The 26,732-nt window shown below is 45.8% G+C and overlaps 1 protein-coding gene across 2 annotated transcripts in view; it reads right to left on the bottom strand.

The window, feature by feature from the left end:
- Window positions 1–7,442: 7,442 nt before the first annotated feature.
- The window catches only part of NTHL1 (nth like DNA glycosylase 1), a 199,205-nt gene continuing 179,915 nt past the window's right edge, over window positions 7,443–26,732 (bottom strand). Inside the window, exons 5-6 of one of the 2 annotated variants that reach the window (XM_078664174.1) lie at window positions 14,362–14,467; window positions 7,443–8,366 (exon numbers count right to left, since the gene is read on the bottom strand). In XM_078664174.1, the coding sequence (XP_078520300.1) occupies window positions 8,177–8,366; window positions 14,362–14,467 (296 nt within the window). In that variant the 3' untranslated portion in view covers window positions 7,443–8,176. The remainder of the gene's footprint in view (window positions 8,367–14,361; window positions 14,468–26,732) is intronic. The other variant, XM_078664175.1, reaches the window with a different exon arrangement.

Genomic DNA, 26,732 nt, shown 5'->3' with positions numbered 1-26,732 from the left:
AGTGGTGGATGTGGTGGTGGTGGATGTGGCGTTGGTGGATGTGGCGGTGGATGTGGCGGTGGATGCGGCGGTGGATGCGATGGTGGATGCGATGGTGGATGCGATGGTGGATGCGGTGGTGGATGCGGTGGTGGATGCGGTGGTGGTGGATGGGGTGGTGGATGTGGCGGTGGATGTCATGGTGGATGTGGAGGTGATGGTGGATGTGGAGGTGATGGTGGATGTGGAGGTGATGGTGGATGTGGAGGTGATGGTGGATGTGGAGGTGATGGTGGATGTGGTGGTGGATGTGGTGGTGGTGGATGTGGTGGTGGTGGATGCGGTGGTGGATGCGGTGGTGGATGCGGTGGTGGATGCGGTGGTGGATGTGGTGGTGGATGTGGCATGACATTTTTATTATATACAGAGGGTTACTTATTTTGTACCAATCACTGACCGATGTTAATTTAAGGGTTGTAGATGGTGGGTTGCGCATGCCTTGTTTTCATTTCCATTATAATGACAATAATCCTTTCTCTGACCCTGTGCTCAATCAACGTGGACTGTATTATAGTGAATACGAGGGGCTTAGATAAAGAAATAGGAGAGGCGAGGAGGAAGTAAAGTAAAGTCCACATTTGTAAAGCGCACAATCACCCGTTAGGGTCTCTAGGCGCTGGGGGCCGTCAGGAAGATTAAGCGAGCTATTGCCCTAGGAAGGGAAACTGAGGTAAGGAACAGCCGACGGAGGAGAACAAGACGGAGGGCATTGCTGTGGGGAGGGGGAGGAGAAATGCGACACGGCGGGCAGGGGAGGGGGCGGGGCGAGCGGTGATGAGGGTGTGAAGCTCTCACATGAGGGGGCGTGGTATCTTAAGTCGTGTTGCTTTGGGAGGCAAGATTTTAAAAAAGCGCCATACTGAAAGAAAGGCGTGCGCCGCCTTGTTGAAAGTGAAAGGTTCTGAAAATAAACATATGCAGCGGCACTACTGCTGAAGCGCAGGTGCGGAGCTGGTTAAAAAACCATGAGTAATTGAAATTTAAGGGAGCCTGCTGTGAGGAAAAAAAGCCTTGCCCGCCAATGTTTGTATGCGCTGTGCTTTGCTCAAACATGAAGCACGACGCCCAGGCGATGAGGAGTGCACGACCCCAGAGCCTAACCCTGCTTGGTGTACATTTAAGAACTCCGTTTGGTCTCTCATGAAGGGGCGTGGGATCTTAAGTTGCGTCGCTGCAGGAGGCAAGATAAAAAAACAAGTTAAACAAGTTTTAAGAGAAGACGCGGCCGAGAAACTGAAAGTACGGCCGTGAATAATTAGGGGGTGAGAAATGCGCTGGGAGGGCTGCCTTTGATGTGGTAATGCGAGGCAGGCAGGCGGCTGGTGGCATTGTGCACGCGCTTTTTAGGTCGAGCGACCTATCTCAATGCGCATGCGCATTGAGCGGGAGCGAGATATATAGGGGCTTATCGAGAGTTTACCTAACTGGCGATTCCACTGGCGATTTGATGCTGTGCCCGTGCGCTTTTAGGTCAATGCGCAAGCGCATTGACCTAAAATGCGCGTGCACATCATCAAATCGCCAGTCAATCACCAGCAGCACTCCTCCCACACCTTTGAAGTGAAGCTTAGCTTCACTTCAAAGGCCCCTGCTGCTTCACACCCTCATGCCGCTCTCCCCGCTCCGCCCGTCCCCTGCCCGCCGTGTCGCATTTCTCCTCCCCCCTCCCCACAGCAATGCCCTCCGCCGGCCGTACTTTCACTTTGACGGCCGCAGGCCGTCTCTCGTGTTTCTCCTTGTTTTTTTTTTGTTGCCGCGCAGCCCCTCTTCTCCGTAATGAATTAGTCTATTGTTGGCTATAAAAGGCTATATTAACAAAGCATGAGGCCGTCTTCCTCGCAGCCATTTTCCGATTGCACCATCACCTCCGTGATAACTATATATTACAGCTACACATACGCTGTATCAGTGTCGGGAATGGGTATTTCATTACCGCACCACGACTTCACGCATCCAGTATTGTTGCCCAGTAGGTGAATCTAGGAGCATATTACTGATAATTCATTTACCAGCTCCCTTCTATTGCTCACTATTATTACATGTCACGTTAACGTCACCCATATGATGCAATGCCAGCCGCGATGTAAAATTTAGCAGAGCATCATATGTTACATGAACACCCTGTTAATGTCTTAAACACATTGCTGGGCTAGCTATCATGGAAAGTTCAGTGCAGCATTCCTTTCTTCCGCTACTCTTGTGCAGGGAACTGAGGGCTGAACATACGCCATGCCAAAAAATCATTTCCGATCAACATCTGGGGATGCAGTGCCGCGCGTGCATTTAAACAAAGGTAACTTTAACTTGAATACCGTGTCTACAATACTTTTTCGACTGTATATGCATTAAACCATATTGTACAAAAGGCCTGGCCATATGATTTGTCAGTTTGAAAGTACCACGCGTACTGCAATATTTTAAACTTGATTGGTAAAGGTCCCTTTAAACAAACATCTAAACGATAGGTTTTAAAGGGCTGTAAGAATCATGCATTCCAATACAAATGCGGGTGGAGTCAGCATGCTCGGATTGGATAGCCAGAGCCCTCCATATAAACAGCATAATGGTCTTTTTAGGTCGAGCTTGCTCGACATTTTGAATAGGGGCTTTTCAAATTGCTACCCCTGTTTTCCCTGGCTGCAAGCTTGCGTGCATGTGCGCGTGGCCAGCTTGCTCCATTTCACCGTGTTGCGCCCCTTCCCCCCATGCATTCCCAGCCCTTTGATGCTTCCGCCGCACTCCAATTGCTCCCCTCTCCCGTGGCGTTTGTAATCCTCACCCCTGCGTTGCCCCCTCACCCTCACACTGTGCTTGCGTCTTTGTTTGACTAATACACCCCAATGCTTGTTGTAGTCGCTGTGTAAGTTGTACTGCCTCAAACTGAGCATGCCACTGCAAAGCACTCGGCTGCTCAGCAAAAATGTGCCTGCCAAACTAAGCATTATCCTAAATATTTTACAGTGTACTACCTGCATGGTAAATTTTCGGATTCAAGACTGAAGTGTATTCCTGAATATCATTTGTTTGACCTCATTTCTCTGCCTACACCCAGTTACGTTGTATTCACAACTTCTACAGTGTAATGTTGCGTGGCGGAATCCCCTTAATTCACAGTTCCTGACCCCAATTAAAATCTAGCCTGTAAGGTTCCCCGTTTCCATGAGGAGTGCTTCCATTTAATCAATACATCTAAGTCACGTAAATACTAAACATGTTGCATTACAAATGCTATAGGTGTCACATTTGCGAAAGTTATAACTATTGGCATTGTAAATGACAAAGCTATTAATTTAGGTATTTTAAAAAACAACGCATAAATAAAAAAAATGTCATTTATAAGAACAATAGCTCAAACTTTCCTAATGCGAGACCTATTGCATTTCCAATGCTTGTTAGGGCTTGCGCAATGACCTAAAAAGCACATGCACTGCATGGAATCGCCAGTTCGGTAAACTCTCGATAAGCCCCTATATATCTCGCTCCCGCTCCATGCGCATGGAGATAGGTCGCTCGACCTAAAAAGGTGTCCAGATCCACAGGGTAAGATCAGGTGAGTTTGTGGAGGGTCTTCAACTAACTGTTTTATTGCATTGCTATGGGTTTGAGGTCCCCGTCTCTGAATGGTTACCCTACAAGAAGAACATTCTCTTCCATGCACAATCAAAAGGTGCCCGGCTGCAAACTGCACCAGTGATTAGCATTACGGCAAGTTAACCCATGAAGTGTGCAGGAACAGAGGGCTGTCCTCGTCTTTCTAACATCATTGTCAATTGTGGTCAACACTGGAGTGGGGAGGGCCCTAACTTCTCATCTTGGCTGCGGACCCTCCAAGCAAAGAGGCTAAATAAAACATCAGAGGAGTCTCCAAACTCGCTTTTCAGTGCTCAAATATGCGTTTTAAGTGTCAGATAAAAGGTCAGGTAGTCTCCTTAGAATGACTGACTGAAGGCACTGGTGTAGCAGCTGGCTGCATGGCTTGAACTGGAGTAATGGGGCGGGTTAGACTCTCAGCTCTTCAGTAGTTGGACAAATAGCAGAAGTTTGGATACCCATACACATCACCGAAGTTAACATTAAGATATGTGTGCACCGGGCCGGCCCTAAAGCAAATTGACCTTTAAAGTGCCCTGGGACGAAAGAACATTTGTTGTGAGAGCGGGGTGCCATCGTGGTGTGACAGGTGGGAGCAGGGCAGGGGGTTGATGTGGTGCTAACAATTACACTGAGGTACATTAAAGGCTGATTACAAAGTCTTTAACAGGACCCGATTGAGACCAAGTCGATGGACGGGCTGCTGTTTGCATGACATTAAGTCAGGCAGCTCCCTGCTGCACCCCTTGGAATATTGGTGCCCGGGCCTTTGTGTGCGAGAAGAACACTGCACATAATCATAAATCAACAATGTGGTGTGAAAATTACTACATCTGCATAGGAAAAATACAAAAAAAATAATGTTTCTGAATAAGACCCCAGAGGGCAAAACACGTTGGTGGTGTGATCATATGCTTTGAATAAAACTCATGTTATGAAGGCAGTTTACGGAGTACAACGTCTTCGCAGGGGGGGGGCTGAATATATATATATATATATATATATATTTATTATAAAACCCCTTGATCGTTAAATATACGTTAGTGGCAGTATGCTGCAGATCTCAAATATAAGGTTCTGAATACTAAGCACAGCACGTGGAAGCTGTTTAAAAATCTACCTACCGTAGAAACAGACTGCACAATCTGAAACATGGGGGGGGGGAGAGATGAGACTCCTAAGGTTAAAGCAAATCTCATTGTCCCAGTTGTTGATACAGAAACCTTTCGTGTGGAAAGTTCCAAATTTGGCATCCCTTCTGGAAAACAAAACCTGTTATTGACGAGCACAGTTTAGCTGGCAGTACAAAATGATGCAGGATGGCAACAATCTCTTCCAGCAGTGATTAAACCTGGTAATCACACCTGGCACAATAATTTCATTTCTGGCTAGAGTAGTTTGGTTGGCAATAACTTAAAATGCAGACAGGAAACAGACATCTTCCAAGATAAAAGAACAGGTTACTTTCAGTAACTCAGTTTCAGGTGGATACTTTATATAGCCACAGATTCCTCACCATTGGAAAATATTTTATTTTTTTAATAATTAAAATAAAGCCCCGCCCCCATCAGAATATTTTAATGTATAATTAAAAACGTTGGGGAGAGTTTGTAGGGTGTCTTCCCCTCATAAAAACATCTTTAAGAAATCTATATACACACATTTATAAATAAACAGTAGGGTTTTCTCTTACCTAATAAATACCATTTCGGTGTAAAGGCATTGCATGGTAACGGCATGCACTGTAATGCCGTACAACCCGTGGGATGAGTTTCAGTCATTCTGTAGGCTGCTTCTTGTCCATTGCGTAGCAGATCTTAATGCAGAGGGCTATCCACCTTGACAAAATCCATTTCTGCATCACTTTGTGAGCTAGAACCCCCCAAGAAAGTTGATGGTCTTTTATGTGAAAAATATAAAAGCTTGAGACTCTTTTGGGGTCTTGTTTATGGAGTTTCTCCTCTTTCATTGGGGAATGTTGAGCAAAGAACATTGGGAGGAGGGTGTATTGCCCAATATGAGCAGAATTCACAACTTAGGTAAAATGGCAACCTGTCTTCAACACTGGTTTGTCTGGGAGGTAAAAATGTCGTAGGGCTGCTGCATCGAAGGAATCTGGAAATTGCTCATGTGACGAGATGAAGTGGTCTGAGTGAGGAAGATCGTTTTGAGAGTCAGAAGAAGCACTGTGTAGTCATGCATTTGTTCGAAGGAAGTGCGTGGCCATGAGGAACAGCCAGACCAAATTAAGATACCACAGTGACAACAAAAACAGTTTGGAAGGGAACGTGTGTCAAACCTCCCAAAAATGACATCACAACAGGTGACTCAAAATAAAGGTGGCCCGGGAAACGCCAAAAGGAATCGAAAATTACATTTAACAATGACCATTACAAGGCCTTTATGGGCCAAATCACAATTGGTTGTACGATGGTACAACGCTGGTAAATGCATTGCATGCCTCGAATTTTTTAGCACGCATGTTTTTACAGCAATTTATGCATTTACATTGCATGCCAATACCACACATTGTTTTTATATTTAAAACCATGTATTTGTGGGGGGAGACCCTCCACCGCCCGACTTCCCTTAAATGCGTGGTATTGATATGCGATGTAAATGCATAATCGTGGTAAAAAAATGTGCGGCAAATGCATATGATGTATTTACCTCGTTGTAAATGCTGTTTCCCATCCCAAACAATCAAAGCATCTGACAGTTTGGCAAAAAGTGATTCCCAAAAAACCTTGAAACAGCTGGTCCGACTGAAGGCCTGTAAGGCAGTAGACAACTTGAAGTTATAAAATCATCCAAAATTAAAGCCCTCACAAAACAGAGACCTTAACATCTGAAACATTGAAAACCCATGAACCAAATGAATCTGGAGGATGCAAGGAGATTGCAATCAGAATCCCCCCCTTCCCCAGGCAGAAGAGATTATCAGTTCCAGACTCTCACCCAAAAGTCAGGTCAACCATCACACAACACAGCTTTCACATTATGAGAACGCTACAATGGTGTAAATTTCCCTCACCTACACCTTTATGGTACAAACTTCAACTGCCCCTAGGCCTGTCACAGGTAGCCATAGGGCTCAACATAGAGCTTACAAAATGCATAGTCAACAAACTGCAATGAATCCATAATGCTGTCGCTAGACAAATTCCTAGTCTGAACGCAGGTGAGCATATCACACCTGCCTTTTTGAAGTCCTGGAGTGCAAGGCTACTCTGTTCGAAGTCTGTGTTCTTCATAAGGCAATCCACAGCACTGTCCTACAATCCAGATTCAAACGTCACACACAGGAGGTATCTTAGATTAAGAATGTGTGTTGCCACTCACTCCTTATCGAAGGCTGTATACAGGCGGTAGCTCCTTCTCAGCACAAACCTGCAAGCTACGGAAATGTGGCAATTCCCCAAAAGTATAATCCCAACTTCAGAAGACATTGTACAATCTGAGGTTCAATATATACAGAAATAAACTGCTTCTCTAGCAAAGCACATCCTCTACGTAGAAACGAAGATTTAAAGTCCTTCTTTCTCAAACCAAGTGGGGAAATAACACAAAGGCTGAGATTATCCATAGTAATATTTTAATAGGTTTACCATAAATCAACGATTCACAAGCAGGCAATGATCCGGCGCAGCTGTTTACTGGAAGATCACATATATATATATATATATATATATATATATATATATATATATATATATATATATATACATACTGCAATGGGAATAAGCAAAACAACTCCCCTATCACTATAGTCCCAGAATTTGACTTCCTGTGTCAGAACATGATGCCAGATACAAACCTGGAAAACTTTATTTAACAACCAACTAGGTTGTATAGCGAATAAGCACACTGTCTCACTGTACACGGTTGCATGTTATTTTGCTGAAAAAGAGGAGAGAGTTTGGCTAAGAATATTTTTCATCATGTTTACAGATGTTTCAATAGCTGGCCAGCAAACATTTTGTGACAAATGCACGCATGGTTCCTATCTTCAGGCTGTGGGTGTGTCTCTAAAAACTGAAGGTTTTTTTTCTAAAACTTCACATACTTCGTAAATTGCACACACAAAAAAGCGGTTGGATGTTTTTTAAAACAATATGTGGGTCAAAGCCTGAAAATGCATATTTTACCAACCATGCCCACGTAAGACCACTTTTAGCAGGCACATTTTCTTGTACAAAGTGACAAGTTTTTTTTACATGTAAAAGAAATATTTTGGCAGGAATATGTGGACACAGGCCAAATTTTCGAAGTTTGTCACCTTTGCAAAATTACACTGGCGAAATTCTAATTTTGCACACCCATAGTATGTACACATTAGACGGCCTGTCTAAAATATCCTTCTTCAGAGCACTGCTATAAAATCCTGGTTCCACTCCTGTAAACCTGTGAGTGGTAGTGCTTAGAGGCAAGGACCTCTTTGCTTACGCACTTCTTGAACCGGATGTCATGTTTTCCTCCTTGTAAACAGTCTCCAGAAGGAGAGGGCAGTGGTGTTGCTTTGCTCCTGAGCTCATGCCAAAGACCCTCATTCCACCGCTGCAGCCCCTGAGGAGGGCCCTTTGCGTTGGCCTTTTTTCGAGAGGTTGGGGCCTTGCTTCAGTCTAGCGGAAGGACACACACTCCGGTTCAGGCAGGCCTCGCAGCGCGGGTTCACAGGAAGGCAGATCTGCTGTCCAAAGCCCACGAGGAGCCAGTTAATCTCGCTCCAAAGATCCCTGCAGAGAGAGGCGAAGAAATCTTTCAAAGATCACAGATGTTGTTCAGCAGGAGAGGACTGGGGGCAGGGGAGCCGAGGAAGGAACGACCGGATGCTTTCTTAGGAATGCACTATTTTCCCACTTTCACACAGCACTGCCAACATTCTTTCCAAAAACTTTGCGGAGTTTCCTGTTTATTGCATATAATAACCATGAACCCCTAGTCCTTACTTTATTTTCCTAAACTGTAAGACCTTTTGAATAAAAGGCGAGCACCTTTAATTATTCCTGCAACCACAGCAGAACAGGCTGGAAACATGATTTCTTACAATCTGACAGTGCCTAGTCTCTTCTAGCCCACAAACCATTTGCGCAAAATCGTGTAAACCCTCCCAAGTATGACATGCACATCCTATTAACTTGCATCTTAAAGTGATGCATGGGATGGTACATCAGAATGCAAGACAACATTTAATATAGCCTTATTGGAATGTTGGGAGCTCCATTGAAAACAATGGAGTGCTCTGGGCTTATAATAGCTGGTATAAGCCCGGAGTGCTAACTTTCCAATGTTTCTTTGTTCACAGCGCTGGCTGTGAATAAAGGCTTCAGGGAGCCTGAGGGGATTCCAATCCCCTTACTCTCCCATAAGGCTTTGTTTTTTTTTGTTAGAACATTCTGCCCTCTTGTGGCAGAATGTTCTAATAGCCTTATAGCCCTTCGTAGCTGGGCTATACCGGCTATTAAAGTCCCTCTCCCTTTAACACTGGAGAGGGCCTTTAATAGCCGGTATAGCCCTCTACGGCAGGCTATAAGGCCCTCTCCAGCGTTCAAGGCCCGAGGCGAGGGCCTTTAACAAAGGAGAGGGACTTTAATAGCCGGTATAACCCAGCTACGAAGGGCTATTCGAACATTCTGTCACTAGAGGACAGAATGTTCTAACAAATGAAACAAAGCCTTCAGGGAGCGCGAGGGGATTGGAATCCCCTCAGGCTCCCTGAATCCTTTATTCACAGCCAGAGCTGTGAACAAAGAAACATTGGAATGTTGGCGCTCCGGGCTTATACCAGCTATTATAAGCCCGGAGCACTCTATTGTTTTCAATGGAGCTCCCAACATTCCAATGTTCTAATATAGCCTTATAGCCCGCCGTAGAGGGCTATACCGGCTATTGAAGGCCCTCTCCAGCGTTAAAGGCCCCGAGGCGAGGGCCTTTAACAAAGGAGAGGGACTTTAATAGCCGGTATAGCCCAGCTACGAAGGGCTATAAGGCTATTAGAACATTCTGCCACTAGAGGGCAGAATGTTCTAACAAAAAAGAACAAAGCCTTATGGGAGCGTGAGGGGATTGGAATCCCCTCAGGCTCTCTGAAGCCTAGGCATATACCAGCCATTATAAGCCCAGAGCACTCCATTGTTTTCAACGGAGCTTCCAATGTTCTAATAACCCATAATCACTGGATTACCCAGTTCCAGGGTAGCGTGTTACTCGCCAATAGAGCGCGTCAGCGCCTCATCAGGGGTTGTAAGTGCTATATAAATAAACAACAAAAACACCACTCCGTTGAAAGACAAGAGGGGGTAGAGAAGGCTGGGGGAAGCAGGCGCGTAGCCGTCAATGGTGCAGCAGCTCTGGTGCCCACTGAATCCGGATTGCTGCTACATTTTGCTACCCAACCAGCATTTATGAGGGCTCTTCCCTGCTTTCACTGAGGGCCATGGCACCCTTGCTCTCCCACTGCTGCTAATAATACTCGTGTTATTAGTATTTGCCCCAGTATTGGAACTTTCATAGATTCCCATGTTTTGTATCATTCCCCGTCGTCGGAATGGGAGCCTCGGTAGTATCACAACCATAGAAACAAAAGAGAAAAAAATAGGCCTAGGCCTCATCTCATTTTGTATCCTATCACCCTCTTTGTGTAAAAGAGACCAAACTTTTGTCAGGACCAATCAGAGCAGCCTCACCCCATAGAACCTTCCTGAGAGAGCTCAGAGCCTCAGATTTTTCTACCGCAGGTTGTGCTAGGGAGTCTCCATTGAGCTCTGCTCAGTTTTCTCATTCTTACTGGTTATTTCTTCAACTTTTCTACTACAATCAAGACATGTCTGACAAGGAGAAGAAGGCCTTATTCAGGTCCAGTGCGTCTTGTGGAAAAAAAGCGACTGTTTGTAGAAGATAAGCATGAAAGCTGTATCTATTGCTTATACCCGGACCACAAGGCCACAGACTGCAAAATAAGCAGCTTTTCTACAAAAACAATCCCTGGAGGTTTTCCCTTACTTGGACGACTGGCTAGTCAAGGCTCCATCTTTCAAGGAAACCTCTCAAGCTGTTTCGACTTGCATTCAGTTGTTCAGTCACCTGGGCCTTCAGCTAAACAAACACAAGTCAGTTCTGCAGCCCTCCAGATCCACAAGGTTCCTTGGGGCCATTTTGGACACGACGCAATGCACAGCTCGTCCTTCGGAGGAGCGTCAACAGAAGTTGATCGTATCGGCTCGCCAAGTGTTCCACAAGAAATGCCTTTCAGTCCGACAATACAAGTCCCTGCTCGGGTCGATGTCATCCTGCATACCATTAATACCACATTGCAGGCTGCGCATGCGTCCTCTGCAGGAAGAACTAGACAAACAATGGTGCCAAGCACAGGGATCATTCAACGACAAAGTGTGGGTGACATCAGAAATGAGAAAGGCATGCGAATGGTGGCTAGTACAAGACAATATCGCTCAAGATCTGACATTCAGACTTTCACCACCCCCCCCGATCATGACCACGGATGCCTCTTTGGAAGGCTGGGGAGCAGTGCTCCGAGAGCTTCAAGTCAGCGGGCACTGGAGTCCAGAGCAGCGCCAGTGCCATATCAATTTTTTGGAGCCAACAGCCATTCGGTTGGCCTTGCAGGCTTTCCTTCCCAGAGTTCAAAATCATACAGTGCTGGTCCGGACGGACAATACGACGGCCATGCACTACATCAACAAGCAGGAAGGAACGAGGTCGCAAACTCTGTCCAAGGAAGCTCAGAGGATCTGGGATTACGCGATCCTTCACAGCATCAGTTTGAGGGCCGAACACCTGGCAGGCTCTCTCAATGTCACGGCGGATGCCCTGAGTCGCCAGACCGAGGTGAATCACGAATTGGAATTGAATCAGTCCATTCTGGAGAGTGTGTTCTCGGTCTGGGGGACACCAACCATCGACCTTTTTGCTTCTCCGGTGAACGCCAAATGCCGGTTTTACGCAAGCAAAGTTCACCATCAGGAATCTCTGGGGAACGCTCTTTCGATGGCCTGGTACAGCGCATTCTTTTACGCTTTTCCGCTAAATCCCCTCATTCCTCGAGTACTCAGGAAAATGAAGGCGGAACCATGCAAGATGATTCTCATTGCACCGGCTTGGCCCAGGCAATTCTGGTACACAGAACTCCTTCTGCTCTCCCAGGCTCATCCAATTCGCTTGCGACCTATTCCGTCCCTATTGTCGAGAAATCAGGGACAAGTGTTCCATCCGGATCGAAATCGCTGCACTTGACAGCGTGGCTCCTGAACACAGAGAGTTCCGTCATCTGAATCTCTCCAAGGAATGTAGGGAAGTTTTGTCCCAGGCTCGAGCACTAATAAAACCTACAAAGCAAAATGGAAGAGGTCCTGCCTGTGGTGTCAAAGACAAAATCTCCATCCTTACAAATCTCTGCCTCATCAACTATTGTCATATATACTATCATTGGCTAAGTCTGGGTTGGCGCATTCGTCTGTGAAGGTACATCTTGCAGCCATATCGCGGTTTCGGCGTAGTTCTTCAGGCCCTTCCTTATGGTCCTCTAGGATTGTTAAACAATTCTTGAAAGGCTTGTTTCGGATGTATCCTCCAGTTCGCCCTCCTCCTCCAGTTTGGCAGCTCAATCTTGTCCTGGCTCAACTCGTGAAAGCTCCGTTTGAGCCGGTGCACAAGGCGGACTTGAAATTCCTGTCTTGGAAACTTGCCCTCCTCTTAGCTCAAACATCAGCGAGAAGAGTTAGTGAGCTTCAAGCCCTCTCCATAGTGCATCCATTCCTTCAATTCAAAAAGGATGTGCTAATTCTTCGCACCAATCCGAAATTTATTCCGAAGGTGCCGTCTGAGTTCCACTTGAATGAACCTTTGATTTTAAAGTCTTTCTTTCTGAGCCCTTCTACGCCTGCGGAACGCACATTACATTCTTTGGACGTTCAAGGATGCTTGAAATTCTACTTAGAACGCACACGACCCTTTCGGAAATCATCCCAATTGTCTGTGTCCTACAGCGCACCACGGAAGGGGTTTCCTTTGGCAAAGAGTGGCATTTCCCACTGGATCTCCAGTGCGATTCAATTCTGCCATCAGGAGGCAGGCAAACCACTGGACAGGAAGGTCCGTGCGCATTCCACAAGGTCTGTGTCATAGTCTGTGGCTCTCTTCACTGGAGTCGCCATTAAGGACATTTGCAGGGCAGCAACGTGGAGCAGTACTCATACCTTCACGAAACACTACTGGCTGGAATCTGCAGGACGAGACGACGCGGCTGTTGGTCAAGCAGTTCTGCGGAATCTTTTTCATTGAGAGGTGAGCTTTCCCTCCAATCCCTCCATCCTGGTGAGCACATTTTGTTTCTTGTTTGGCTATGCTGTAAGTATTGCTATATGGTTATGTGATGCCATGTCTCTACAAAATGTGTCTTGGTGATTTACTGCTAGCTACTCTGATACAAAGCATGGGAATCTATGAAAGTTCCAATACTGGGGCAAGAAAACAAGTTACTTACCTGTAACTTTGGTTCCCCAGTATTGGTAACTTTCATAGATTCCCATGCGCCCACCCTCCTCCCCTGGGAAAGCTCAGTCTTTTTACAGAGATAGTGGCGGTTTGCACAACGGCTACGAAAATCTGAGGCTCTGAGCTCTCTCAGGAAGGTTCTATGGGGTGAGGCTGCTTTGATTGGTCCTGACAAAAGTTTGGTCTCTTTTACACAAAGAGGGTGATAGGATACAAAATGAGATGACTCCTAGGCCTATTTTTTCTCTTTTCTTTCTATGGTTGTCATACTACCGAGGCTCCCATTCCGACGACGGGGAATGATACAAAGCATGGGAATCTATGAAAGTTACCAATACTGGGGAACCAAAGTTACAGGTAAGTAACTTGTTTTCTTATTCAACAACCTCTGATATATGAAGGAACCAGTCTGCTCTGCAATAAACCCACGACTCAGCACTTAGCCCGGTGAATTAGGTACTCAAATACAGAGCTATTTCCTCCCATTACAACATATTTACACATGTAGTCCACCATGGAAAGCATTTGAGGAGGGTTCTAAAATGGTGCAAAGATGAACTGAAAACAAACACCGTGCTGGTGTACTCCAAGGTAATGTGGCTAATCCTAAAAGGACTGCTTGCCTCAGAGAGAGCACATGGATACCCAGGAGAACCCAGACCCACTGAGGGAGTTAAGGAGCAACCACCAACCTTGTCACCAATGAACCACTGGATAGCAGGAGCATTACCTCGTTTACAAAAGTACCTTACTTGGTAGTGAACTGTGGAAAGGGCTTCACACTCATGGGGGAGGGAGACCAGGTGCGGTAGATGAGAACTTGAGTATTTACTGGAATACAGCATTCTTTACCCCACCTGCCTTTCCAGCAATGCTGTGGCCAATGACACTCACATTGATTATCAACGAGTTCAAAGTCCTAGACCTGCCTTTTAACAATGCTATAGAGATGAATTGGACGAGTGAATTAGCTCATACCCACTTTCTTTTAAATGCAGTACTAGCTCTGTCCTCACATTGAGTTGGGAGTCTAGAACTATCTGTTGCCTTGTAATCAGAGCTCGACTTCTAAACAGGAGCACAGGTGGAACCCGGCGTGTGCTCAGAATCACACATGGGGAAGCAGGACAAACCCAAGACTTGAACCCTTAAAGTCTGTGCCTTAAGTTACCCTTTGTGGGAGTGCTATGGTCATCATCCCCTTTAGTTTTTACCAACCTTGGCAACCAGTCTTCCAAGGCGACTCTGGTCTCTTCCGGGGTTTTTGTTTCTTTCTTCACCCAGCGCAGTCTGTTGGAGATCCTGTGCACGTGTGTGTCCACTCCTGCAGGACGAGAGGTGAAAGGCAAGTGAGGGTTAAAAGAGTATAGAAGTATGTATATCCCATGGTTTTTTACCCTCATATATTCCAGCCCTTTTCCTCTAGAATCACAAGGTGTCTTCCGGCCACCAGAGTACTTGTGCACACCACAGACAGAAAGAATCCTAATAGAAGCCCTACCGCACACTCAGCCCTGTCTGACCACAAGAACATGACCACACTGTCCCCAGTCCTTTTCACCTGCAGGATGCACAGTTGACGCCAGCCTCTGCTTGCTCTATATTGGCCACCAAAGAAGTTTCACACTGGTGTTTATAAGTACAGGGCAAATCAGTGTGCACCCAGTCTCCTGCTTGTATCGTTCAGACAGTGACAGAGGTTTCTCCAGTTAAAAATCGCAGGACTATGGATTTTCAAGACGTTGGTATGGATCAGTTCTCATCCAGCTTGGAATATTGCATCTAAATGAACCTGACTGGGCTATCTCCCCATGGGAAAACCTGATTATGTAACTCTGAATAAACTTGCCAGCTCACATCTGACTGGGCTGATAGGGCTATCTTCTACTCGATTAACCTAACAGCAAAAGCTGTCTCTGTATCTCACATCCAGGTGAGTCTAACTAGGATGCTGCTTGTAAAACCTAAAAAAAGATGCATCTGAGGCATGAGTGATTTTAAGCATCCTCAGAAGAATATTACATGGTGAACCTGACCATGTAATATTTTTCTGATCTAATGGGGTAAATGAGAGCAGAGCAATTTTCAAATATCTCATTGTCTCACATCCAAGCAGGATCGATCGGACTAATGAAGTCTATTAATCCATTCTCCACTCACTCATCATCAGCACAGATCAGGGTGGACGGTGGTGTGATTGTTTATTTTTTTTTTGCCTCTTACACCTGGATTCACCTGAATGTGAGAAGCATCCCTGACTTTACATCATCTGATAATGAATTGAAAAGCATTTTATTTCTACATATGCATTCTGTAGGGCACTGAATTGTCATCGGTGGGTCTATGAAACCACACAGTTGTTTCAAAAAATGTAGTTTCATTAATTATATTTTGGAATGCCTTAAACAATATTTCCCGCCTCCTTGTGTTGTTATTGTGATGTGTAATGATTCAGAAGTTGTCCATGAAAGTATGTTTTACTGTGACAAATGACAGATTTCTTCATAAGAACGCATGCCTCAATTTTCATTGGAGTCTGCAGCAAGTTTGCAATAAAAATACTCTAATTTTGAATGACAATACACCTGTTCCGCACTGTGGATAGTCGGGGAAACGCCCGGTGTCAGAGGCAAGACGTTACAGTTACGAAGACGAGCTGATATGAAGTAGATAACTATGGACACCCTGAAAAGATTTCTCCTAGAAAGACTGTTGATGAAGCGGTGGAGATTTATGACAAGTTACAGATTATTTATTTGAATACCTGCCTAAGAGAAACACAGAGGTCGAAGGCTTCCTGGCACCATTACAGAGAAAGAATCAAAGAAAAAGAAGTGCCCCTAACAGATGTCTCTTATAACACATGCATCACACAGACAATTTCCTTTCATGCAGCTCCAAATCATCCTCTGGAACCTGAAAGATACTGGTTGATGTTTCCAATGAGAAACACACAGCGAACTTAGCAATTTAAAAGTACAGAAGAAGAGGAGATAAACTGTTTCAGCATTCCTGTGCTGGCTGGATAATAGGCTAGATTTGGTACAGTAAGCCACGCGCCGTGGCTTTGTTAATGCTAGTTGTTATTGTGAGGGGGGTCTCTAGATTTTACCATCTCTGTCTCCGGTTTGGCATAGGGGCACTGCCTTAAAGACAGGATTTTTAAAGAGAATTTATAAGTCGTTTGACCAATCCAATTTGAAGGGGCTAGAAACGTGTTTGTGGTTTTCCTTTAGAAAAATCAGGGAGGGCCAGGAGAGAACCCTTACTGTGGGTGAAATGTTTTTGCCATGGAGCAGGGCTAAAAAAAAAAAAAAGTTAAAAGATACTATGATGTAGCGGTCGCTCCATTGTGTAGGCGTGTACACTGTGCATGCACATACAAAATGATGCAAGCAATTATTAGGATCAGTAAAATAACAAAAACAAGCATTGGCATAGCCAATAGGTCTCGCCTTTGGGACCTTAGTTAAGTGCAATAACCTGCAGTTTAGTTGCTTCCTTGGTGATTTTCGGTGAAATGTGGAAAGACTAAAAATTATGTGGTTAATGAATTGTCAGCAAGGAATATTAGATAACAAGTGAAGTAAAGATCTTCATGAAAGTAATAAGGGGGATTGGGAGCGTAAAGGGGATTTTGGTTAAGTAGGGACAACGGGTAGGTGTTAAGAAGTCCTCAGAAGATGGCAGCAGTATGGTAAAATAGTCCGAAAAATATCCATTTACTTTTGATTAGAAGGTGGTTTGTGCTACGCTAAGTGATGGAGACAACGCGGACATAGATAGACTTAAATGAGGAGCCAAGGCGTAATGTTGTGGATGTTTAATCAGGATGGATTCGATGGTAGAAAGTAGAGGTTTTGATGGTTATATTGTAAGCACAAGAAGTGGTATGAGTGAAATAGTTGCAACCTGTGTTGGTGTTGTAAGTTCAGGGATTTCCTTTTAGGCTGGAAGGATTTGTCGCAGGGGTAGCTTGTATTTGGATGGCTTTCTTTAGTTCTTGTTTTTGGGTATCTCAATTACTTCAACTAGTTTGGATTTTGTGTTAGTTTGTTCGTCCCCTATATTTTCCATTGTAGTATTAGACTGCGTACGTGTATTGGTAGTTGGTTTGTGTTCATTGTGGTGTACGTCATTTAAGGACACGTAATTAAAGACGAGTGAAAGGGGAGTAGAAAGTTGATGTGTGTGTGTGTGTGTACGCGTGTGCGTGTGTGATAAGTAGTATGTGTGCAAAGGATAAGTAGTATGTGCGCAAAGGATAAGTAGTATGTGCAGACTTCTATGAGGTCCCCATTCCTATCGCAATGCATAATGCCTAAATACAGGAGTCATATTTTCTTCAGCATATCCCTCCTGTCACAAATCAATACTTCAACTATTTATTACACAATTATTGCTTGATATAGCCAGGAGGTAGGACAGCAAAGGTGCATATCTACCTAATCTATGGAACGGTGTACAAGTTGCCATTTTTGCAGCACTAAATACCAGAAATCATGTTTCTACAATTTAACCGCCAGTAACTCCTGAAATATTTAACAATATTAATACCAGATTTGCCACGATTGTCATATGAGGTGGAATATCGTAAATCAGATACAAGTAACAGATCGCATCTAAGTAACAGGGGCCCATTAGACTCTAATGCAAACATAAGGTTGAGTAATGATAGCCAACTAGGATTTAGTGGGCACCTCTGACCTGCCCCCTAGGTTCAATGCACCACTGAGACATAAGCCCCTGGGTCTCATCTTCACAGACTCTGTGCACTCTAAAAATACACCTTAAAATGTAGATCCTTCAGATACCCACAAAAGTTAATTTTCAACTAACTTTACTACTGGAACGAGACCCCTAAAATATACACTCATCAACGCATTCTCACAAAACACCGCTTAACTGCAACCCTACATTTATTTCCACCCAAAACTACACAATTCCCTTTAACATCTAAAAGTATGCCAACGATTGTACCTGAACCGGACTGCGCCAGGGCGCCCCCCCCACCCCAGTGCCAGCAGTAACAAGCTGAGCCCCCATGTACCCACAGCCGTCCTGCCGTTTGACAATGTCGAAGGGAAACTGGCAACTTTCAGGGGTTAAACAGTGACTGTCTTCTCGTCAGTTGGGACTCGAGTAAAGTCCTTTCGGGGGAAAGATTCCGCAACAGGTTAAGTACTGATGATACCTCTGTACCTTCAGGAGTTGCAGACCTGCGGCGCAGAGAGAGCAAAGTTTGGAGAACTCTGCCCAACACAAACCTAACAAAAACAGAGAACACGTTACTGATGGGAGGGAGACGACGCACCGGCTGAGTCCCAGGGAGCGTGTAAGCAAATCACCCACAGCTCAGGAAACAAGAAACTGAAATACGGAAGGAAATCGCAGAGACTTTACCAGTATGTTGTAATCGTTGGCCAACAGGATTATAGTTTGAAGAGTACCCATCCACTCCATTAGTTCTAGGGACACGAGTTTATACCCAAACTTCGGAGAATGGGAGCGAACACCAGGGGTTATTTTGGGGAGAAAAATGTGAAAAGTTTTGCGCAAAAAAGCGTATGTTTCCCCCCACAATTCACCGAAAAAAAGGTTTGGGGTAAGTATCACAATCTTCCCAGCTTTCAGGAACTACTGGAGCCGTATTAAAAACAAGCGAAAGAGCGCCATGCGCGCGTTGTGCAGACATGCAACTCATGCTTTGTTCTTGTCTATCTGATGTCACGTGTAATCCCCAGGAACGCCGCACATGCACATCTTCTGTCCGCCAGCGTGCGCGCTTTGGAATACGTATTGATTCCAAAAGGCCCTCGCATGGCGAGAGCAGCGCATGCATGCAGTAACGCCAGGCGAGACTTAAAAAAATAATAAGTAGCTAGCAAGGATGAGGAGGAACAAAAAGGAGGTCCAGGTGGCGGGAAGCAACAGAGAGGATGAGGGCAGGGACAGAATCAACATGGCAGGTGTTGATGAAGATACAAAGCAACAGGCGAGAGAGAGAAAAGGAGGGTGTGCGAGGGGCAAAGCAAATAGGTCCTAAAGGTGAGACCGATTGGCTTTGCCAGTGCTTATTTAGCTTGGCAACTACAATTTTAACTTCATGTGGAGAGGTGCGCTCCTCATCTTCGGTTCATGGGCAAATTTGCTTGTTTGTCCGGGGCTAGTTACAGTAACGTCTCCCCTAACACCAGGTAAGCTGCATCAAAGTATTTCCATTAAACGTACCTTTATAAGAAGCTTTATTCTGTTATTTTGTACTTACTGTCTTCTGTTTCCTATCTTGAAACGGAGTTGTATTTTGCCTCTTCGATGCTGTGCCAGCCTATATCAAAGAGAGTCCAGTCCTTTTACCAAGCATACTGCTGGAACAAAGTATTGTTCTTTCTTTCTAATCCATCACCTCTTTTTGAGAAACTGGTACTTCCTACTTTACTGAAGTGTGGGCCTACCCATAAGGTGAGAAGGCAGCAGGTCTCCTGACATGACAGACTGAACAAACCAGGAGGACCTGCAGTCATACACAAAGACCCCATCACATTCACCTGCCCCACCTCCATCGACGAGGACACAATATTCATGGAACACATGCACTTCCGAATTCAGACCGGCAACCACACCTACATCAAAGGCACCCTAGAGTACTGACCACGCGTACTACACGTTACCTTCAGCAACCTCCTCACAGACTTCTTCGCGCACATTGCCATCAGCTCAAACAATTCATATTACTCAGCAACCTCAACTTCCATCTTGACAAACAAAAAATCCCAACTTCACTGCCCTACTCGAGAGCCTAGAAATCTTAGGACTGACACAATTATCCAGGGCCCCTCCCACAATGCTGGACACACCCTCTGCCCCATTTTCACAGCCAGCAACAAGCTCAAGTTCAGCCACCTCACTCTGCTCATCAGGACAGACTACTTCATCAGTGCACCCCAACCCCCCTCTGCCAAGAATATCTATAACCTCAGACATAGTTGGAACAAGATAAAGGACACTGCTGGACCGACACCCTCAGGATTGGGATCACAATTCGGCCTGGGCACCAACAAAAAAGTGGCATTCCCAGATCACGCCTGTTCCTGAAACAGCAAATCTCATTGGGCTAATTTTTAGACATGTTTGATAAATTATGTATTTTAAAGCTCATTAAGCCAGAAACCTCGGTGAAAACTAAAAGCACTAGATTTTGGCCGGGCGAGGTGAAATACTGTGGCCCGCAGGCCACAACTCTTGATCTGGTTATGTTTGCTGTTTTTTAATCAGCATTACCAGTATTCGAATGTCCTTGCAGGTTTAAAAATTAAGAAAATCACCTAAAGCTGGTACTTTCTCGTCTGATTGATATGCACTTTAAAGTTGAAACAGTAAACATAAGGTAAAAGCAGTTTAAAATGTGGTGTAAACCTGCTTTAATGACTGATGGTTAAAACTAAACAAAGGAAGAAAAGCCATGTTAAGAAAGAATACAGACATTTGTATTATTGTATAAATAATCCGCTCTCATTATTATGTTGCAGTCGTGGCACACTCTGAAAAGATGGGCAAACAGAAGGTTCTTTTTATTGTACATTTATTTATGTAGGGTGAACTAGGCCCAAGGGCAGAGATTACATGAGCACCAGTGTTACAGGTGCGGGATGAATAGGTAACAAATGTATTCTAGTTTTCTTATCTTTTATTTTAAAGAATAACAAGTCTGAGCTTTTCTTTCCCTTTTGTAAAGTTCCACAAGGTGAACGGCTCCTGGCTGCTCTTCTATGGTGAGATTCGGGGTGTTCTACTCGACAGCCTCTTTCAGGTGTCCGTCGATACAGGGATTTATCCGGATCCGTCTTGTAGCTCAAGGCAAACAACAAAAAGGAGAATACACCGTGTCAGTTTAAGGTTCACTGTATCTACGGTGCTTAAAAAGGGAAGGGAGTGAGGAGCTAATCACACGTGCCACACATCTTAGTAACTACCGACGCCGTGAGAGGGAAGTGCTCAGGGAGGGGTAACACAGTGCTAAAGATGTGGGAGTGCTCAGGTTATCCAGCGGGCTTCCCCTTGTAATGCACCCAGCCCCTGATCTTGTCTCGTACCTGTGCTAGCCATACACCTCCCTCGGGTGTATGGCTGGGCGAGTCGCGGGGTCGTTGGCCTCCTGGCGTCTCCCGACTCTCGTCTGCTCCTTCGCGTCGCTTCTCCGTCTGTCTCTCCTCCTCCGACCTCGTCTCCGCGTTCTCCTCTCCTCGGTTTCTCCTTCCGCCTTCTCCACTCTGCCTCCGGGTGAACAAGCACACCGTTGATTCGCCCTTCTCTGCATATGACGCCTCCGCGTCCTGACGTGACTCCTCCCACTCGCCACTCCATTCAAAGTTAAAGGGCCACTGACCCGTCTCCTCATCTTGTTGCTCCAGTTCGTCGTCGACGTTCTGTGGGGAGTATAATTGATGAGCAACGGTATCAGCGTTCTGTTCATTCCTTCTTAGTATGTTCCCCTGGTTTAGGGACAGACCCGGCCCGTTACATACCTCCCCCTCAGGACACTCACGATCGGTGAGTGGATGACGGGACAAAAAGTCAGCGCCTACGTTCTCACTGCCTTTTCTGTGATGTATGGAAAATACATAGGGTTGTAGTGATAGGAACCAGCGCAAAACTCTAGCATTATTGGCCTTGTTGCGAGCCATCCACAGTAGCGGAGCATGATCCGTAAAGAGGTCAAACTTCCTTCCCTCGAGATAATAGGCCAGTTTGTCAATAGCCCATTTAATCGCGAGGCACTCTTTCTCAATTGTAGCATATTTCAGTTCACGTGGGAACAGCTTCCTGCTGACATAAAGTATTGGGTGGTCGTGCCCGTCCGAACCCATTTGGGAGAGCACAGCACCAATACCGTAATCAGAAGCATCCGTATGCAATGAAAATGGCCGAGAAAAGTCTGGGGAAGACAGGACCGGAGTAGATGTGATGATGGACTTCAATACTCTAAAGGCTTCCAGCATTTTATCGGAAGGTCTCACCGGTGTGGACGATTTCCCAGGTTCCCTCAGTGCGTCTGTAAGGGGGGCGGCAATTTCCGCAAATTGAGGAATAAAGCGCCGGTAGTAGCCGACGAGCCCTAAAAAGGATCTGACTTCCTTTCGGGTTGAAGGAAAAGGGGTGTCGGCAATTGCCCGGACCTTTTCAATCTGAGGTTCAATGAGTCCGTGGCCCAGAACGTAGCCAAGATATTTAACCTTTTGAAAGGCCATCTTACATTTTTTTGCGTTTACAGTGAGCCCCGCTTTCCGTAGGGCACTGAACACTGTGTGCAGATGGCCCATATGCGTATGCCAGTCCGGACTGAATATCACAATGTCGTCTAGATATGCCGATGTGAACTCAGACAAGCCATCCAGGACAGTGTTCATTAGACGTTGGAACGTTGCGGGCGCCCCATGTAGCCCGAAGGGGAGCACTGTGAATTCAAAATGTCCCTCCCGTGTGGAAAAGGCAGTTTTCTTGGCATCATCCGGATGTAATGGAACTTGCCAATAACCCTTAGTCAAATCCAGGGTAGTGATGTATTTCGAGTTGCCCAGTTTTTCAATCAACTCGTCCACCCTGGGGATGGGGTATGCATCAAAGAGGGAGATTTCATTCAAAGCCCGAAAGTCCATGCAAAACCTCCTGCTACCGTCAGGTTTGGGCACCATGACAATGGGGCTAGACCAGTCACTTTTAGAAGGACGAATGACCCCTAGACGAAGCATTTCCTCCACCTCATGTTTAATGGCCTCTCTCCTTGCTTCAGGGACTCGATATGGTCTAATTCTAACTTTCTTGCCCGGAGGGGTTACAATGCAGTGTTCAGCCAGGGACGTACGTCCCGGTTGACTGGAAAAGACACTCTCATACTGTTTCAACGTACCCATTAGTTCACCCCGTTGTACATCCGTCAATTCCTCATTATGCGTAAGCAATTCCATAGTTGATTCACCGGGGCGGGAGGCATCCGCCAAGTTTACCTGAGATGGGGGAGGTCCTAGCCACTTCTTTAAAAGGTTGATATGGTACGACTGTTGTTTGTCACGGTGAATCTGTAACCTATAGCTAGTGCGACCAATCACTTCTACAACCCTATATGGACCCATCCACTCGGCCTTAAATTTGTGGGAAGAGGAGGGCAGTAGGACCAAGGCCCAGTCATCGACCTTGAGCTGTCTCCATTTTTTTCCTTTGTCATAAGCAACCCTTTGTCTGCGCTGACTATCTTCCAAATTGGTAAAGGCAAGATCCCGTAATTTACCCAATTTAGATTTCAGATCCCTAGCATAGTCTAGAGTCGCAGCCGTTTCCTCGGTAGCTTCATTCACCCATGCATCTCTAGTCATCTCCAAAAGCGAGCGTGGTTGTCGGCCATAAAGCAACTCGAATGGCGACGTCCCCATACTGGACTGTTTTTGAGCTCTTATGGCGTAGAGAGCTAGGGGTAGCATTTTATCCCAATCCGCTCCGCTGACCACCATCATTTTTCGGAGCGTGGCCTTCAGGGTGCGGTTGTAACGTTCCACCAGTCCGTCCGTCTGGGGATGGTAAACAGAGGTACGGATCTGGTGGATGTCCAACATTTTGCAAATTTCCTTCATCAGTTGTGAAATGAAGGGAGTACCCTGGTCCGTTAAAATCTCCTTGGGAAAACCTACTCTACTAAACAGTTCGATCATCTTATCCCCAATTTGTTTGGAGTTCGCCACTGATAACGGAAAAGCTTCCGGAAATCGAGTCGCATAGTCAACTATGACCAAAATGTGTTGGAAGCCTTTTTTTGTCCTAGGTAGAGGGCCAATAAGGTCCATTCCAACACGTTCAAATGGCTTCCCAATTATCGGCAACGGTTGGAGTGGGACAGCCGGGGGTTTAGTCATATTGAACCGTTGGCAAATCTCGCACTTCTTACAATATGATTCGGTATCCTTATAAATACCTGGCCCAAAAAAAATTCTGAGTATAGTTTGGGTCGTCTTTTCTGCGCCAGTATGGCCGGCGATCAGATGGCTATGACCAAAAAACAGCACTTGCTCCCTAAATGAGACAGGTACCAGGAGTTGAGGTGAATCCCCCCTTTTTCCTATCCTATACAACAGCTCATCTTGAATAACAAACCCGGGATATGAAGTTGCCTCCTCGGTCCTCCTGTGTGCCTGTTCCCATGCATTGAAGAGAGTGGTGTCATTTATTTGAGCGAACTTAAAACTTTTATCGAGAACCCAGGGGTCCTGTGCCAGAACCGCATGTATCGGTTCGCTACGTAGTCCGGAGGACCCAAATCCCCTCTCTCCGCGACCTGTGTCGTTTAGTTTCCCCACTTCCTGTATTATAGGTGATGCTATCCGTTCACATATAATTTGTGCCACTCTGTCCCCTTTTTGTACTAAAAATGTCTCCGTCCCAAAGTTGAAGAGGAGAATAATTACATTACCCCTGTAATCGCCATCAATCACTCCTGCCCCCACGTCTATAAAGTATTTAGCGGCTATACCAGAACGAGGAGCGATTCTGCCATAGCAGCCGGGCGGGACTGCGATTTGTAGGTCGGTCTTAACCAAGGCTTTTTCTTTGGCCGGTATTTTGTATTCATACGCACTGTACAAGTCATATCCGGCAGCCTTGTCCGAACCCTTGGTGGGTGATGTTGCGTTTGCTGATAACTTTACAAAGTTCAGGCAGGTCAACCCTGGTTCTACCCCCTGTTCGACATTACTCTCCCGTGTAGGGATGGAGTCATTCATCCCTTTCTTGGGAGTATCTTCCAATTCTTTTCTAAACATGTTCAAGAAGCGGGGATTGTCTGTCCCAATGATTATATCTTCAGGCAAGTTGGACATCACCCCCACCCTCACTGTCTGGGGAGTCCCCACTGTAGGTACTATCTCAATGTTAGCTATAGGATATAACTTGATATCCCCGTGAACACATTTAATATTAACAGTGCCCCTAGGAATGTATTGCTTTGAGGTGACGTATTGTGATTGTATGACCGACTGTCGACAGCCGGAGTCTAACAACGCTAATAGTGAATTCCCATTAACTTTCACACTTACTCGGAAGGCACTGCCAAGCTCCGCTGAATAGAGAACAGTTCTGGGGAGATACCCAACTTCCATAGGCTCCTCATCCACTCTTTTTTTTGGACATAAACGGGCGATATGGCCCCACTGACCACAATCGAAACATTGAGGGCCAAATGTGCCTGGGGTCTCTGTCCGCCATGTACGGGTTCTTACTGGTTCTTTTCCCTTAGGGACATTTCTGTCCGGTCGTGTAAACATTTTTTTGTCTCTCTCCAGGTCAAACGGGACGTTTCTTGGCTGGGCTCTGGAAAAGGATGATGCCATCTCTACGGCTTGGGCGGTGGTTAGGCTATGGTGTTGTCTAAGCCATTTTTGGGTAGCATAGGGGAGAGCTTCCAGAAACTGCTCCAGATATATTCTGTCAAGTATTTCTTCTTTGCTACTAGTGGCAGGGGTGAGCCATTTATCCGCGGCCATTTTTAAGCGTACGAACAAGGTTTTTGGATTTTCTCCCACCGTGCCTCTCTCTTTACGAAACCGCAGCCGGTAAGCCTCCGGATCTAGTCCTAGATGGTCTAGTATTATTCTTTTTATTTCTACATATGTAGTGTCTCCGTTGGGGTTGGCCACTTGATAGGCGGCTTGCGCCTCCCCCCCAGTAGTGGGGCTAGGAAAAAAGGCCATTTCGTTACCGGCCACCCACATGCTCTAGCTGCCCTTTCAAAGTTTAATAAGAAGGCATCCGGGTCTTCTCCTGACCTATATTTTTGTAGTGACACGGATGGAGCTCCATGTGCCATGGGTCTTTCGGCTGTTCCTCCCCTAACCACTGGGTCACTCCATGGTAGATCCGTTTTTTCTTCAATGGCTTTTTTTAGTGTTTCTCTATCTGCTTGGGCGGAGACTAAATGTTGTTCTAGTACCCATTCGAGTCTTTCCTGCCCTTTTACGAGTTGTTGTACTACCGTTTCCATCTTTTCTTCAGAGATGGTATCTATGCCCGCATTCTCCACCACTGTTACAGGTGCGGGATGAATAGGTAACAAATGTATTCTAGTTTTCTTATCTTTTATTTTAAAGAATAACAAGTCTGAGCTTTTCTTTCCCTTTTGTAAAGTTCCACAAGGTGAACGGCTCCTGGCTGCTCTTCTATGGTGAGATTCGGGGTGTTCTACTCGACAGCCTCTTTCAGGTGTCCGTCGATACAGGGATTTATCCGGATCCGTCTTGTAGCTCAAGGCAAACAACAAAAAGGAGAATACACCGTGTCAGTTTAAGGTTCACTGTATCTACGGTGCTTAAAAAGGGAAGGGAGTGAGGAGCTAATCACACGTGCCACACATCTTAGTAACTACCGACGCCGTGAGAGGGAAGTGCTCAGGGAGGGGTAACACAGTGCTAAAGATGTGGGAGTGCTCAGGTTATCCAGCGGGCTTCCCCTTGTAATGCACCCAGCCCCTGATCTTGTCTCGTACCTGTGCTAGCCATACACCTCCCTCGGGTGTATGGCTGGGCGAGTCGCGGGGTCGTTGGCCTCCT

The sequence above is a fragment of the Lissotriton helveticus genome, chromosome 10 (genome assembly GCF_964261635.1).
Source record: "Lissotriton helveticus chromosome 10, aLisHel1.1, whole genome shotgun sequence".
Classification (NCBI taxonomy): domain Eukaryota; kingdom Metazoa; phylum Chordata; class Amphibia; order Caudata; family Salamandridae; genus Lissotriton; species Lissotriton helveticus.
The sequence above is the reverse complement of the archived record's forward strand: the minus strand, read 5'-3'. Positions and strand labels throughout refer to the sequence as shown.